Raw genomic sequence first — 13,395 nt, forward strand, 5'->3', positions numbered from 1 at the left:
TGGAATGTGGGTCGAATCGGCCTATTTTGTTGTTAAACGCAATGCTAAGTTTTTGGTAATGCATTTGGAGCCCTGCCTACCAGGGGTAATTTGGAAGAAGCAGACTGGATTAGCTGAGGGCCGGCAGTTGTCAGCCAATATCAGCTGATGTGTATCCCATCTTAACTTTGCTTCACTTCAACATGCTTGCCTTCACACCTTTTGATGTTTTTAACCTTTCAGTTTAACTAAATTTGTGCCACCCACACACAAGCCCAGACCACAATATACCACAGGGATATTAGGAAAATATTATATTTCTTTCCAACTCTGACTAGGACGATAGTCTTTCAGAGAGCTCTTTAACTCTCGAGTATCCCTTCTCCCCACCCCCAAATTAGTCTCTGTGCAACCTGTCTCATGTGCAACACATCCTTCTTGCACCACACTAACACAACACCCCCTCTCCTATTCGGGATTCTGCATGCATCCCCTCCCATTCATATATTTCGATTCTCATCCACCCCCTTCTGCATCTGCATTCTAGTATTCCATGTCGAGCTCCATCTTCCCCATCCTCGGTCTCCCATCTACCTGTCATCATTACCTTCAAAGCCACCATAACCTATTGACTCTTCTCCCCCCCCCCCCACACCCCCCACCCCCACACACCCAACACCACCACTACTTAATCTCAATGCTGGTCTCTGTTTCATACACATGAACATGCAAATAGGGCACAGGAAAAGGCCATTCAGCCCCTAAAGCCAGCTTCACCATTTAATAAGATCATGGCCGATCTGATAGTGAACTTAAATCTGCATTTTGCCTACTCCTGACAACCTATCACGCTCTTGCTTATGAAGAATCTATCCATCTCTGCCTTAAAGATATACAAAGACTCTGCTTCCACAACCTTTTCAGGGAGAGTCCCAAAGACTCACAACCCACTTCAGGTAAAAAATAATCTCAATTTTAAATGGGACTACCTTTATCTTTAAACAGTGAAGGCTAATTTTTTTTTGTTGGTTTCTGTGCATTTATCTGTATCTCTCATTTTTGTTCCATCTCGTAGGAGCCAGTAATTAGAAGGTTTGGCCCACATCTTCTGGTGAACAGCAATCACCAAGATGGAACTTACAATAGGATGGAACTCCACATTTCTGGCCCAGACTACTGAACTGGGTTCCCTTCAAAAATGCCTGTTCTGGGAGTCCTCCTTCATAGCACAGGACTGGGGATGGGAGTGGGGGAGCCAAGTCAGGCCCCTTTTCTCCCTTTTTACGGCACTAGCAGCTATATTTTATCCTCATTCACTAAAATAATGAGAAGCTTTTAGATTTAGATTTGTTGTCATGTGTACTGAGATACAATGAAAGGTATTGTTCTGCATACAGTCCAGGCAGATCGTTCCACACATGAAAAACATAGGACATACAATAAATACTGAATGTAAATGCATAGACATAAATATTAGCTGAAGCATATGGAATGCTGTGCTACACAATAGAGAAGATGAGTGAAGATATCAGTTCAATCCACAAGAGGATCATTCAGGAGTCTGGTAACAGCAGGAACTAAGCTGTTTTTGAATCGGTTAGTGCGTGTTCTTAGACTTTTGTATCTCCTGCCCGATGGAAGAAATTGGAAGAGTGAGTAAGACGGGTCGGAGGGGCTTTTGATTATGCTACCTGCTTTCCCAAGGCAGCGGGAGGTGTAGGCAGAGTCAATGGATAGGAAGCAGGTTCGCGTGATGGACTGGGATGTGTTCACGACTCTCTGTAGTTTCTTATGGTCTTGGGCGGAGCAGTTGCCATATCAAGCTGTGATGCAGCCAAATAGGATGCTTTTTATGGTGCATCTGTGAAAATTGGTGAGAGTCAATGTGGACATGCTGAATTTCCTTCGTTTCCTGAGGACGTATAGGCACTGCTGTGCTTTTTTGGCTATGGACGAGGACAGATTGTTGGTGAAGTGTACACCTAGAAATTTCAAGCTGTCAACTATCTTCACCTCGGCACCAGGCAGACAGGGGTGTGTACGATACTTTGTTTCCTGAGGTCAATGACCAGCTTCTTAGTTTTGCTGACATTGAGGGAGAGATTGTTGTCGTTGCACCATGCCACTAGGTTCTCTATCTCCCTCCTGTATTCTGACTCATCGTTGTTTGGCTTCCAACTCACTTGTAACAGATTACAAAGAGCTTACAAGATCTAAAAATACTTTTTGCTATATTGCACAAATCCCTTCAGCCTCCATTCTTACACAGAATGGAGATCACTATTGCCAAAGTGACAAATAACAACTTAACTGGTACATTACTTCATTTTTTCTATGATCACGCTGCTCAACACATCTACCCTAAAGCAGTTTGTGCCTCCATGCAGCAATTAGAGATGGGTGATAAAACTGACCATCTCAAGAATGAATTTTTAAAAATTCTCCCCATCACCTTATGTCTGCCATCAAGCTACATGGACTGGCCTTTTACAGTTCTAAAAACAGAACCAGTGCATCTCCAACAAATGTTTCCCTTCTCACCCTTGCATGATCACCTCCACAATTCCTGAAGGATCTTTCCTTGGGCTCACTCTTTTCTTGTTGCTATCATTAATGTGCAAAGGAGTCAAAATTCATGCACATGTTGATGGCATCCAGTAGTACTTCTCTAATATCTCGAACATCTCAATTTCACCATGATTTGGTTTTGTTAGGCTGTTATTCTTTTTCATTATTCTTTCACAGGATGTGGGCATCACTAGGCCAGCATTTAATGCCCTTTTATCATTGTCCTGAGAAGGTGATAGTGAACTGCCTTCTTCAACCATTGCAGTCCATGTGGTTTAGGTATACTCACAGTGATAGTAGGGCTGGGAGTTTCACGATTTTGACCCAGCAACATTGAAGGAATGATGATGTGGTTCTGAATCAGGATGGTGTGTGGCTTGGAGGGGAACTTGAAGGTGGTGTTTTTTCATGCATCTGTTGCCCTTGCCCCGATAGCAAGCAGAAGTTGTGGGTTTGGAACGTTCTGTCGAAGGAATCTTGAAAAGTTGCTGCAGTGCATCTTGTAGAGGGTAGACAATGTTACCATTGTGCATTGATGCTAGAGGAAGTGAGTGGAGAAGGGGATGGATGGGGTGCCAATCAAGTAGGTTGCTGTGCCCTGGATGGTATCCATCTTTTTGAGAGTTGGTGGAGCTGCACTCATACAGGCAAGTGTTGAGTATTCCATCACACTCCTGACTTGTGCATTGTAGATTGTGGACAGTCTTTGGGAAGTTGTGGGATGAGTTGCTTATCACAGAATTCCTAGCCTCTAACCTGCTCTTCTGGCACAACATTTATATGGCTTGTCCAGTTCATTTTCTGGCCAACGGTAATCCGCGTGGGGAATTTAGTGATGGTAATGCCATAGAATGTCAAGGGAAGTTGGTTAGATTCACTCGTTAGATATGGTTATTGCCTGGCACTTGTGTGGCATGAATGTTACTTGCCACTTATAAGCCCAAACCCGAATGCTATCCAGGTCTTGCTACACATGGCACAGACTGTTTCAGTATCTGAGGAGTCATGACTGGTGCTGAACATTGAGTAAACATCAGTGAACAACCCCAATTCTGTCTCTAAGATGGAGGTATAGTCACTGATGAAGCAGCTGAAGATAGTTGGGCCTTGGCTACTACCCGGGGAATTCCTTTAGCAATGTCCTGAGAGTGTGGTAATTGACTTCCAACAACCACAACTATATTCCTTTGTGTTAGTTATGACACTCAACAACTGAAGAGTTTTCCCTGTGATTCCCAATAACTCCCGTTTTGATCAGGCTCCTTGAGGCCACACCCGGTCAAATTCCACTTTTGTCAAGAGCAGTCACTCTTGATTTACCACTCTCAAGTTCAGCTCTTTTCTCCCTATTTGGATTAATGCTGTAATGAGACCAGAAGAAGAGTGGCCTTAACAGAACCTTCCACCTCCTCAAGGATGGACAATCAATATTGGCCTAGCCAGCAACACCCTAATCTCATGAAACAATAATTAGCAAACAACTGGGAAAATATATTTGTAATGTCAAATTTAATAGAATATAAAAAAGTAAACTTGCATTTACCTTTGCTGCTCCAATTTGATCTTTACGAAACTTCTCCAGTGGTGCAATTAAAACATCATTGGCATTCTGAATCTTGAACAGAAATGCAGAACAGTATTTTAAATGATGTAACAACTTGCATTAATCTACCATTGTGCATTATACTAAACTTAAACCAGAGTTTAACTTTTCTGGAAAGAAATACTTAAATTCTCACATGGATGATTTTCTTGAAGCAAGATATTGAAAACATTAAACAAGAGCCTTTTAGAAGACTTTTAATGCAGCTCCAGAAATAAAAATTATAGGCTAGAAGATGATCCAATCCTATCAAAATAATCTTCAGGCGGGCCAAACTTTTCTCTGGCTCAGAAAAATGGGACGTATACACTTTCACAGTTCACAAACTGCATGTCCGATTCGTCTATGACTTCACTTGTCAATTTGCCTTTTTATCCTGAGGTTAGAATTTCAGTGCAGTTTGTGAGGTGCACAAGAGAGCGTGAGGAGTGTGGGTGCTAAAGGAGGCTGGCTTAAAAGGTCTGCCTTGGTTCTCAGGCATATTATCCCAGCTGCCAACAGTATTTAAAGGCTTCCTAAACCTTATCTCTCATCTCCCTCATATCAGCCATCCCTCCATGCCAGTGCATGGCCTCTCAAATCACCCAAGCAACCTTATCCTACCTCTAAGGCTCCATACATCTTCATAAATACCTATATTACCTACGCACCGTCCATGCTCCGCCACAACACCCATGCCACCTTGAGTCCCCTCATGTATCCTTCATGGAGACTCACCTAGTTTGCACTATGTTGTGTCCTCAGACTCCATACAATATCCAATGCAAATATTTTACATTCCGTGAGCAAAAACGAATCCTCTCACCATCTAATAAAAGTTTCCACATCATTGAACTTGATAAAAAATGCATTCTGCAAAGTGATAAAACTTGTAATCCTATTTAGCTTGATTCAACAAACCACAAAGGGCCAATCTGTTATTACAACTCCTTGAAACTGTCATTCATTCTCAGATGGATTGAATAGATGCTTCGCTGAAACCCATTAGCACTGAAAACTCAAGTTACTGGCCACAGCTGGACAAACAATGGATTACTCCAGGATTTCTCAAACATTTCCAGCCACAGAACCCTTTTGAGTTCCCATGAGTACTGAAGGAACACCTGAGAAATAACCTTATTATACTGAAGAATTAAAACACAAAAACCACAGCCTTGGCACTTCTCCAGCTACATAGTCCGGCTGGCCTAGACTCAGCTCTTCTCAGGAACCCTCTCCCCCCCTTCCCCCCCCCCCCCCCAACTTCGCCTCTCATCCCGCCCCTGGCTTTAGCTCTTCTACCCCTCCCCAGACCAACCACAGGACCCCTGCAAAACCCGGGACTACTCTTTGGAAGGTGAAAATAACAGGTTTTCATTTCAATTTCAAAGCAAAGCAGTGAGTTGCGAAAAGGGGGTCTTTTGCAGGTTGGAGGACAGTAATAAGTGGAGTGCCACAGGGATCAGTGCTGCGACTGCATCTCTACACAATATATTAATGATTGGGAGGAGGAAACAAAATGTACTGTGAGCAAATTTGAGAATGAAACAAAGTTGGGAGGGAAGGTAGGATGTAAGGAGGATATAAATAGTTTACAGAGATATTGGCAGGTTAAGTGAGTGGGTAGAAAACTGGCAAATGGAAATCAGTGTGGGAAAATGTGAGATTGCACATTTTGGAAGAAAGAGTGAAGAGGTTGGTTATTATTTAAATGGAGGGAGACGGTCTAAAATTGCAACATGGCTTGGGGGCACTTGATCATGAAACCTAGAAAGCTAGCATACAGTAATAGGGAAGTTCAATTAAATTCTGGATTTTATTGCAAGCAGACAGGTTTGGTATCCTTATTTTAGGAAATATATATTATTATTGGAGGCAGTACACAGGTTTACTAGAAAGACTCCAGATATTGCGGGACTGCCATATGAGGAAAAATTAACAGTTGGGTCTGTATTCCTTGTAGTTTAGAAGAATGAAAGGTGATATAATTGAAATATAAGATTCTTAAGGGGTGAGACAGTGTAAATGTTGGGAGGATGCTTCCACTCATGGGGGGGGGGGGGTGTAGGACAAGAGGGCATAGTCACAGAATAAGGGGAGCTCATTTAAGATGGATTTGAGGAAGAATTTCTTCTCTCAAATAATGATAAATCTATGGAATTTTTCACACCTCGCAGCTGTGAAAACAGAGACCTTGAACACTGTCAAGGCTGAGGCCAATAGATGTTTAATCAGTGTAGGAATGAAGGGTTACAGAGAGATGGAGGAAAGTGGATTTATTGAGTATTAGATCAGCCATCATCTTATTAAATGACAAGCAGGTTCGAAGGGTTGAATGGCCTACACCTGTCCCTATTTCTTATGGCCTTATTATCTAATCAATGAGCAGGTTATTAGATTTTTTCAAGCATCAAAACAAACGCGTTAATCAGCAAAATCCATTTAAATCACTGTAGAAATGATGACAGCACTAGCTATGGACATTTTGCAACATTTTTCACTGAATTATGGTTTTTTTTCTCCATTGGAAAAGCACTGTAATGCATTAGAATAAATACACATGGCTCTCAATGTAAGGATCGATTCACCATTTAAAATGGGGAACCTGATCAGACTGGGGTCGGGAATGTGGAGGAAAATCATATTTCCCTAAAAAGAAACTGTGGTCTTTTGCGCACCGAAATGTGCCTCTGCACCCTGATGAAAATTCAGTCCTGGATCTTTATTCTTGGAACAAGTTATGAAAGGAGCAGTTGGCTACCTTCAGAGTTGGATTCCCAATGGAGGAAAGTTTACCACCAGGGATAGACTTTTAAACTTGCCAATGCTGTCATTTTTTAAGCTGTGGGCCTGACCTAGTATTCTCATTAAATTTTAGTTTAAGAAGTAATTACTAGCACAAGAAATTTCACATTTAAACTTGGTGATTGTTTCCTGCCGTACACTTCTGTTTATCTTTGTGTCTTACAGGTGTTAGTAATTAGAATTTTCACACCTTCGAACTTTCAGTAAGTCATGCTTAATCAAGGAACAGAGGCTTTGTTGTCTTCAGAATTCAACTGATTTGTTTTATTAAGTGAGAACTTGAATTAGGGTGAGAAAATTAGATGTGTTGGTAATTTTGCTGGTTTAAGATTTCTGAAAATTATAGGGTACAATTCAAACACCAACTAAATTTATTACAACAGGTCAATCTGTATAGTATGGGTGGGATTTGTTGTCATCCCCCCCCCCCCCCCCCCCCAGTTGTGTGTTTCTCGGCAGCACACTGTTCACTGGCGGTGGTATTTTCTGCTCCCGTTGCTGTCAATGGGAATTTCCATTGAAGCCTCTTCACACCGCCAGAAAACCCTCAAATGGGGGTGTACTGCCGGTGGGATGAGAAAATCCCACCACCCGCAAATGCCCGGAGAATTCCAGCCTAGGGCATTGTGTCTCTGTTTCTCACGTATACACACATTCTCCACTTGAAAAACACTATATGATTTAACCTGAAGAGAAACAGTCAAGTAAATTATATTAGAGACTGTAACAGCATGTTTTTGAAGAAATTGTGAGCACTACACACACTCAGACCTTGAACCTGCGTGAAGCTCAAAGTCACTACTCCAAGCAAAAATACCAAGTTCAAGTCCAAGGGTGCATATTCCTGGTCCTGTCAACGGTGAGGATCATAGCAGGTTGGGGCACAACATTTGGCAAAGTCAGTTTTTCACCGGAGGAAAGGTAAGTTGATATTTTCTCCTTCCAACTTTCATGGCGGTCTAATGGCAGATTGATTTTTCCGCAAATCCAAGCCCAGAACCATATTTGCATCCGTTTCTATATCATAAATACTAATTAAAAACCCAGCTTGCGAGAATCACGTTCACCCTCCAAATCTAATTGCCAAGCCAGTCAATGATTAGACTGATCTGATTCATGGTCATATATAAGTGGAGTGCACCTGGTGACCTTCACTTCACTTGTGACACATCGTTCACATACCTTTAACTGGGCTGCTGTCATATCTTGCAGCTGCTCTGATTCTGCACCAAGGCTGTGTAGGTTGCATACAGCATGCTGTTCAGTGGGTGGTCAGTCAATACATTTGGTTCCCGGGAGCTAGTGGCTTGGTATTGGGCAGCAGATGGCACTGTCACAGTCAAGGGGGACATCAGCAGCCTGTAAATGGGAAACTGTAAGGGAGGTGGATAGTCAATGGTCTCAAGGCAAGTGGGTAGGTCAACATAGGGCATGGGGACATCAACAGAAAACGGTTCGGGGGAGGACAGGAATATTGAAAACAAACATGATGGGCTCTCGGGTTAAAATGGAAGGCAAGAGAGTGATCAAAGGAATAGAAAGTTGGACATAGTGAGTATCGAAGAGGATAGGAGGAACTTGTATGTTAACAGGTGGAGGTTGGAAGCTGTTCTTGAAGCCAAAATACAGAGACACCATTTTGATGGTTTGATTAATGGTTAGGCACGGATTGATGCCAAGTCCCCAGCATGACATCGCTCTTCAGGATGCTGTGATCTGTCATTCTCGAGTGTGGAAGCGAGTCTGGTTCCCTTGGAGTGCACAGCGGCCCTGGGTCACTGTGCATGTGAAGTTTGCACATTCTTCCCATGTCTGCGTGGGTCTCATCTCCACAACAAAAAGATGTGCAGGATAAGTGAATTGCCACGCTAAATTGACCCTTAATTGGAAAAAAAGTATTCGATACTTGTGTGCAGCATGGTAGCACAAGTGGCTAGCACTGTGGCTTCACAGCGCCAGGGTCCCAGGTTCCATTCCCCGCTGGTCACGTCTGTGTGCGGAGTCTGCACGTTCTCCCCGTGTCTGCATGGGTTTCCTCTGGGTGCTCCGGTTTCCTCCCACAGTCTAAAGATGTGCAGGTTAGGTGGATTGGCCATGCTAAATTGCCCCTTAGTATCCAAAAAGGTTAGGAGGGGTTATTGGGTTACGGGGATAGGGTGGAAGTGAGGGCTTAAGTGGGTGAGTGCAGACTCTATGGGCCGAATGGCTTCCTTCTGCACTGTATGTTCTATTTTTTAAAAATACTCTAAAGTAAAAAAAAACCTTTGTGTGCACAGAAAGTGCTTCAGCAGTATCATCATGACTGTGCATTCGTCAGGACCCTTGCAATTTCAGGTCAGCATTGGTTTGGCAACTGGGAGTGATGTGGCCCAGTTAATGTCAACACGGCAGTTAAGGATAACTTGGTATCCTCGTAAATACTAAAGACCACTCAGGAAATGTGCAGAAGCTTTGCTCTCATCGCACTATAGTGCTTCACATTTTCATTCTACCAAAATGCGATGTCTACAAGGAAGCTTAATATACTGACTGCACTGTTACATTCAGAGATCCATGTCGATTGGCCTTATGAGACCTTGCACAGCAATTCAGTAAAGCCACGTCAGCCAGTTCGACAGGTACAAATTTAATTCCATTCCTCACATGCAATACACGGCCATTATGAAGTTAGGCACATGCCGATAAGATTGCATTCTCATTGCTGTCTAGCAGATATTATTAGAGTCACCATTGTTCTACATGCCGAGGGTGGAAACTAATAAAAGAGTACGGTTCAACTGTAAAAGCAGTAATGAGCTAACATGTGTTACAATCCCAGTTGATCTTGTAACTGGATGGGAAGATCCCAGAATGGAATCCTGGCTCAAAAGACTCTTGATCTTTTTAAAAATAAAACATGGAGGGACTTCCGGTGATGGTGATGTGCTGAGTAGACGATCTCCTCCAGACCATAACAAAATAGGCACTTTTAGGCGCATTTTGCCCGAAAATTCTAAAGCAACTCACCCTTAATCGAGAAAGGAAATAAATGGAACCATGCCAGGGAAAGGGAGCTCAAGAGGCTGAAGGGACAGTAGAAGCGGTAGAAAAGGACACGAGCAACAGGCGGACGAACCAGCGGACCCATGAGGCGAGGGGGCACCGGTCACCCAAGAGAGAGGGAGACCAACAACCCGAGCATCAGCCGCCCCACCACTACCTAGAGACAGATGGAAGGCATTCCTTATGAAGGAACTCAGCGCAATGAGCGAGACGATAAAGGTCTAAATCCAGGTGGCAGTCAAGGTGGCGATTACAGAGGTGATGATTTCCATGCAAAAAGCAATCGATGGATTGGGGAAGAAGGTGGAAGCGCAAGAAAAAACGATCCAGGAGCTGGAGAAGGCAGCGACAGACCAGAGCGACAGGATTGTCGCCCTGGAGGCAGAAGTCAAAAAAAGTTAGTGGCAGCCCAGGAAAGCTTGAAGGAGAAAGTCAAGGACCAAGACAATGGGTCTCGATGCCAGAACATTCAAATTGTGGGCCAGCCAGAGTGGATCGAGAACAGGTACCTGACGGGCTACATCATCCAAATGCTGGGCAAACCTAGTCGGGAAAGACAGCTTCCCCCAACCCCCGGAGATCGACAGAGCGTCCAGGTCGCTCTGACCGAAACCCAAGGCGGGGGTACAACCGAGGGCGATCATCGCAAAACTATATCGATACCAGGATCGTGAAAGGATCCTGAGGTGGGCGATACGGTCCAAGGCGAGTAGCTGGGAAGGACGCAAAATCCGGGTACATCAGGACATTCAGGGGGACTTGGCAAAATGCAGGGCCGAATTTAATCAGGCAAAACTGGCCCTGTACAAGAAAGGGGTAAGATTCGGAATTCTGTTTCCAACCAGGCTTTGGGTCACGTTCCAGAAGGAGCAACACTATTTCAACACACCGGCGGAGGCGGACAGGTTTGTTTGGTCAAACGGCCTGGACACGGGGTAGGCGAGGCAGCAATGAAGGTGAAATAGGAAGAAAGAGAGAGATAAAGAAATCTAATGGACGCATGATATGTTTGCGCGGGACTATGCTGCCTCGCTTTGATCAGAAAGACTGGGTCACAGGTAAGGGCGAGGGCAGTGGAACGCAGGTGAGGGTGAGGCATAGGCAGAGGGAGCGGACAGACAGCAGGCATAAGGCAAGGCGGTGCACCTCTAGGCAGGGAGAGAGTGTCTGGTTGTGGGGGGGGGGGGGGAGCACAGGGACAAGGTAGAGACCACTGAAGGTGGAGAAGGGGAGGGGGCGACAGAGGTGAGGGATTGGGGGGGGGGGGGGAACACGAAGGGGAGAAAGGATTGGTTTTCACATTGGCTTTGGCAGGTTCAGGGAACAAGATGGCGCCGCAAGCAGCCACTTTGGAGGGTCCCTAAACAAAGTGAGACCCCGGAGTGCAGAGCGCACCCACAATTGGCAGCAATTTTGGGTGCGCCCTGGACAAAGAGAAACTCTGGAGTACAGGGGTCCAACCTCATGGTGAGAACAGTGACTGTAGCCATTTTGGATGGCATCCTAACAAAAGGAAACCCCAGAGTTCAGTGGCACAACCACCAGGTGAGTATGGTTGTTCCCGCAGAAAGGGGGAGGGGCAAAAACCCCTCACCAGGATTATCACCTGGAACGTCAAGTGACTTAACTGCCCAGTGAAAAGATCCAGAGTCTTTGCCCACTTTAGAAGTTTGAAAGCCGACATAGTCTTCCAGCAAGAGACACACCTGAGGGAGAAGGAGCAACTGCAGGTAAGGAAGGGCTGTGTGGGACATACAATTCACGGGTGTTACAGGACGTGGGCTACGGGGGTAGCCATACTGATTAGCAAGGGGACGGTGTTCACGGCGAAAAGAACGGTTACGGACCAAGGGGGACGATACGTCATGGTCAGCGGTGTCCTAGACGGGGCACCGATAGTTCAGCTAAACGTGTACGCTCCCAAATGGGACGACGTAGACTGCATAAAGAAGACCATGGCCAGGATTCTCCAAAATCCCGGCCAAGTGTTGACGCCGGAGTAAACACTGGAGTGGTGTTTACGCCTGCTGGCCCAGCGATTCAGAGGCCCTTGGGGGCCAGCACGGCACCGGAGTGCTGCGCGCTGCACCGGCACTGAAAGGCGGCTCTGCACTGCAGGCGCCGGTCCGTGCATGCGCATGGCGGCCGTCTCCATGCTGGCGCATGCGCGTGATGTCTGTTTCTGCGCCAGCGCCAAGCAACAAGGCGGAGCCCTACAGCGGGCCCACGCAGAAGGAGATAAGCCCCCCTCCAGATCGTGGGCGCCCACCGATTGGTAGCCCCTGATCACGGGCCTTGACGCCGCGGAGGCCCCCCTCAGAATCTGATCCCCCCCCACCCCACCAGGACGGCCACCGGGGCCGCAGGTCCGAGCCCCCACCGGGTGGTACCAGGTTGGAACCACGGCAGCGGGAATTCGGCCGGTTGACCGCGGAGAAACGCCGCGGGTCCTTTATCACCGGCGCCACGTCGACCACGTGGGGGCACGATTGCCAGCGATTTTCCGGTCGCCATAGAATCACGTCCCGGCGTCGGAGAGGCATGGCGGGGATTTCCCACATCACTGGCGATTCTTCGACCCGGCGCGGGCTTGGAGAATCCCGGCCCATGGTGGAAATTCCCAACATCAACACACTCCAACTGATCATGGGGGCCGGCTTCAACTACGTACCGGACCCACTGACCGACCGGTCAAACCCCAAAACGATGGCTAGGGAACTGGGATCTTTCATGGAGCAGATAGCGACAGTGGACCCATGGCGGTTCCTACACCCTGGTGAGAAGGCAGTCTCATTCTTTTCGCCAGTGCACAAAGTATACACAGAATCGACTTCTTTGCAGTGAGGAAATTGGGTGTAAGGGCGGAATTCTTTGCCATAGTCATCTCCGATCCCTCTCCACATTACATGGATGTGAGGTTGGAGACGAGCCATGTCCAATGTCCTACGTGGAGGTTGGACACAGGCCTTTTGGCCAACAAGGTTTTCTGCCAGAAAACATCACAGGCCATAAGTGAGCATATAATTTACAACCAGAACGGGGAAGCCTTACCTTTCACTTTCTGGAAGGCACTGACGGCGGTGATTAGCGGAGAGATTATAGCCTACAAGGCACATAGAGATAGGGAAGAGAGGGTGGATAAGCAACAATTGATCGATTCCATCCTGGAGGTCAACAGAAAGTACCCCAAAGCCCTGAACGTAGAGCTTCTGGTGGAGAGGTAAAAGCTACAAACGGACTTTAACTTGCTATCCACCAAGAAAGCCAAGTGGGCCAACTCCGACATACATGGAGGGCCTTTACAAACACAGAGAGAAGGCTAGATGCCTGCTGGCTCACCAGTTGAGAAAGCAGGCAGCCACAAGGGAGATAGCGCAGGTGAAGGATAGAAGAGGTGGACTGGTAGCCCCCGGTAGGTG

At 46.1% G+C, this 13,395-nt stretch overlaps 1 protein-coding gene across 1 annotated transcript in view; it reads right to left on the minus strand.

The window, feature by feature from the left end:
* The window catches only part of arhgap42a (Rho GTPase activating protein 42a), a 572,455-nt gene that overhangs the window by 265,288 nt on the left and 293,772 nt on the right, over positions 1-13,395 (minus strand). Inside the window, exon 4 of the mRNA XM_072476376.1 lies at positions 4,091-4,162. Within this exon, the coding sequence (XP_072332477.1) occupies positions 4,091-4,162 (72 nt within the window). The remainder of the gene's footprint in view (positions 1-4,090; positions 4,163-13,395) is intronic.

Source organism: Scyliorhinus torazame, chromosome 15 (genome assembly GCF_047496885.1).
Source record: "Scyliorhinus torazame isolate Kashiwa2021f chromosome 15, sScyTor2.1, whole genome shotgun sequence".
Taxonomy (NCBI): Eukaryota; Metazoa; Chordata; class Chondrichthyes; order Carcharhiniformes; family Scyliorhinidae; genus Scyliorhinus; species Scyliorhinus torazame.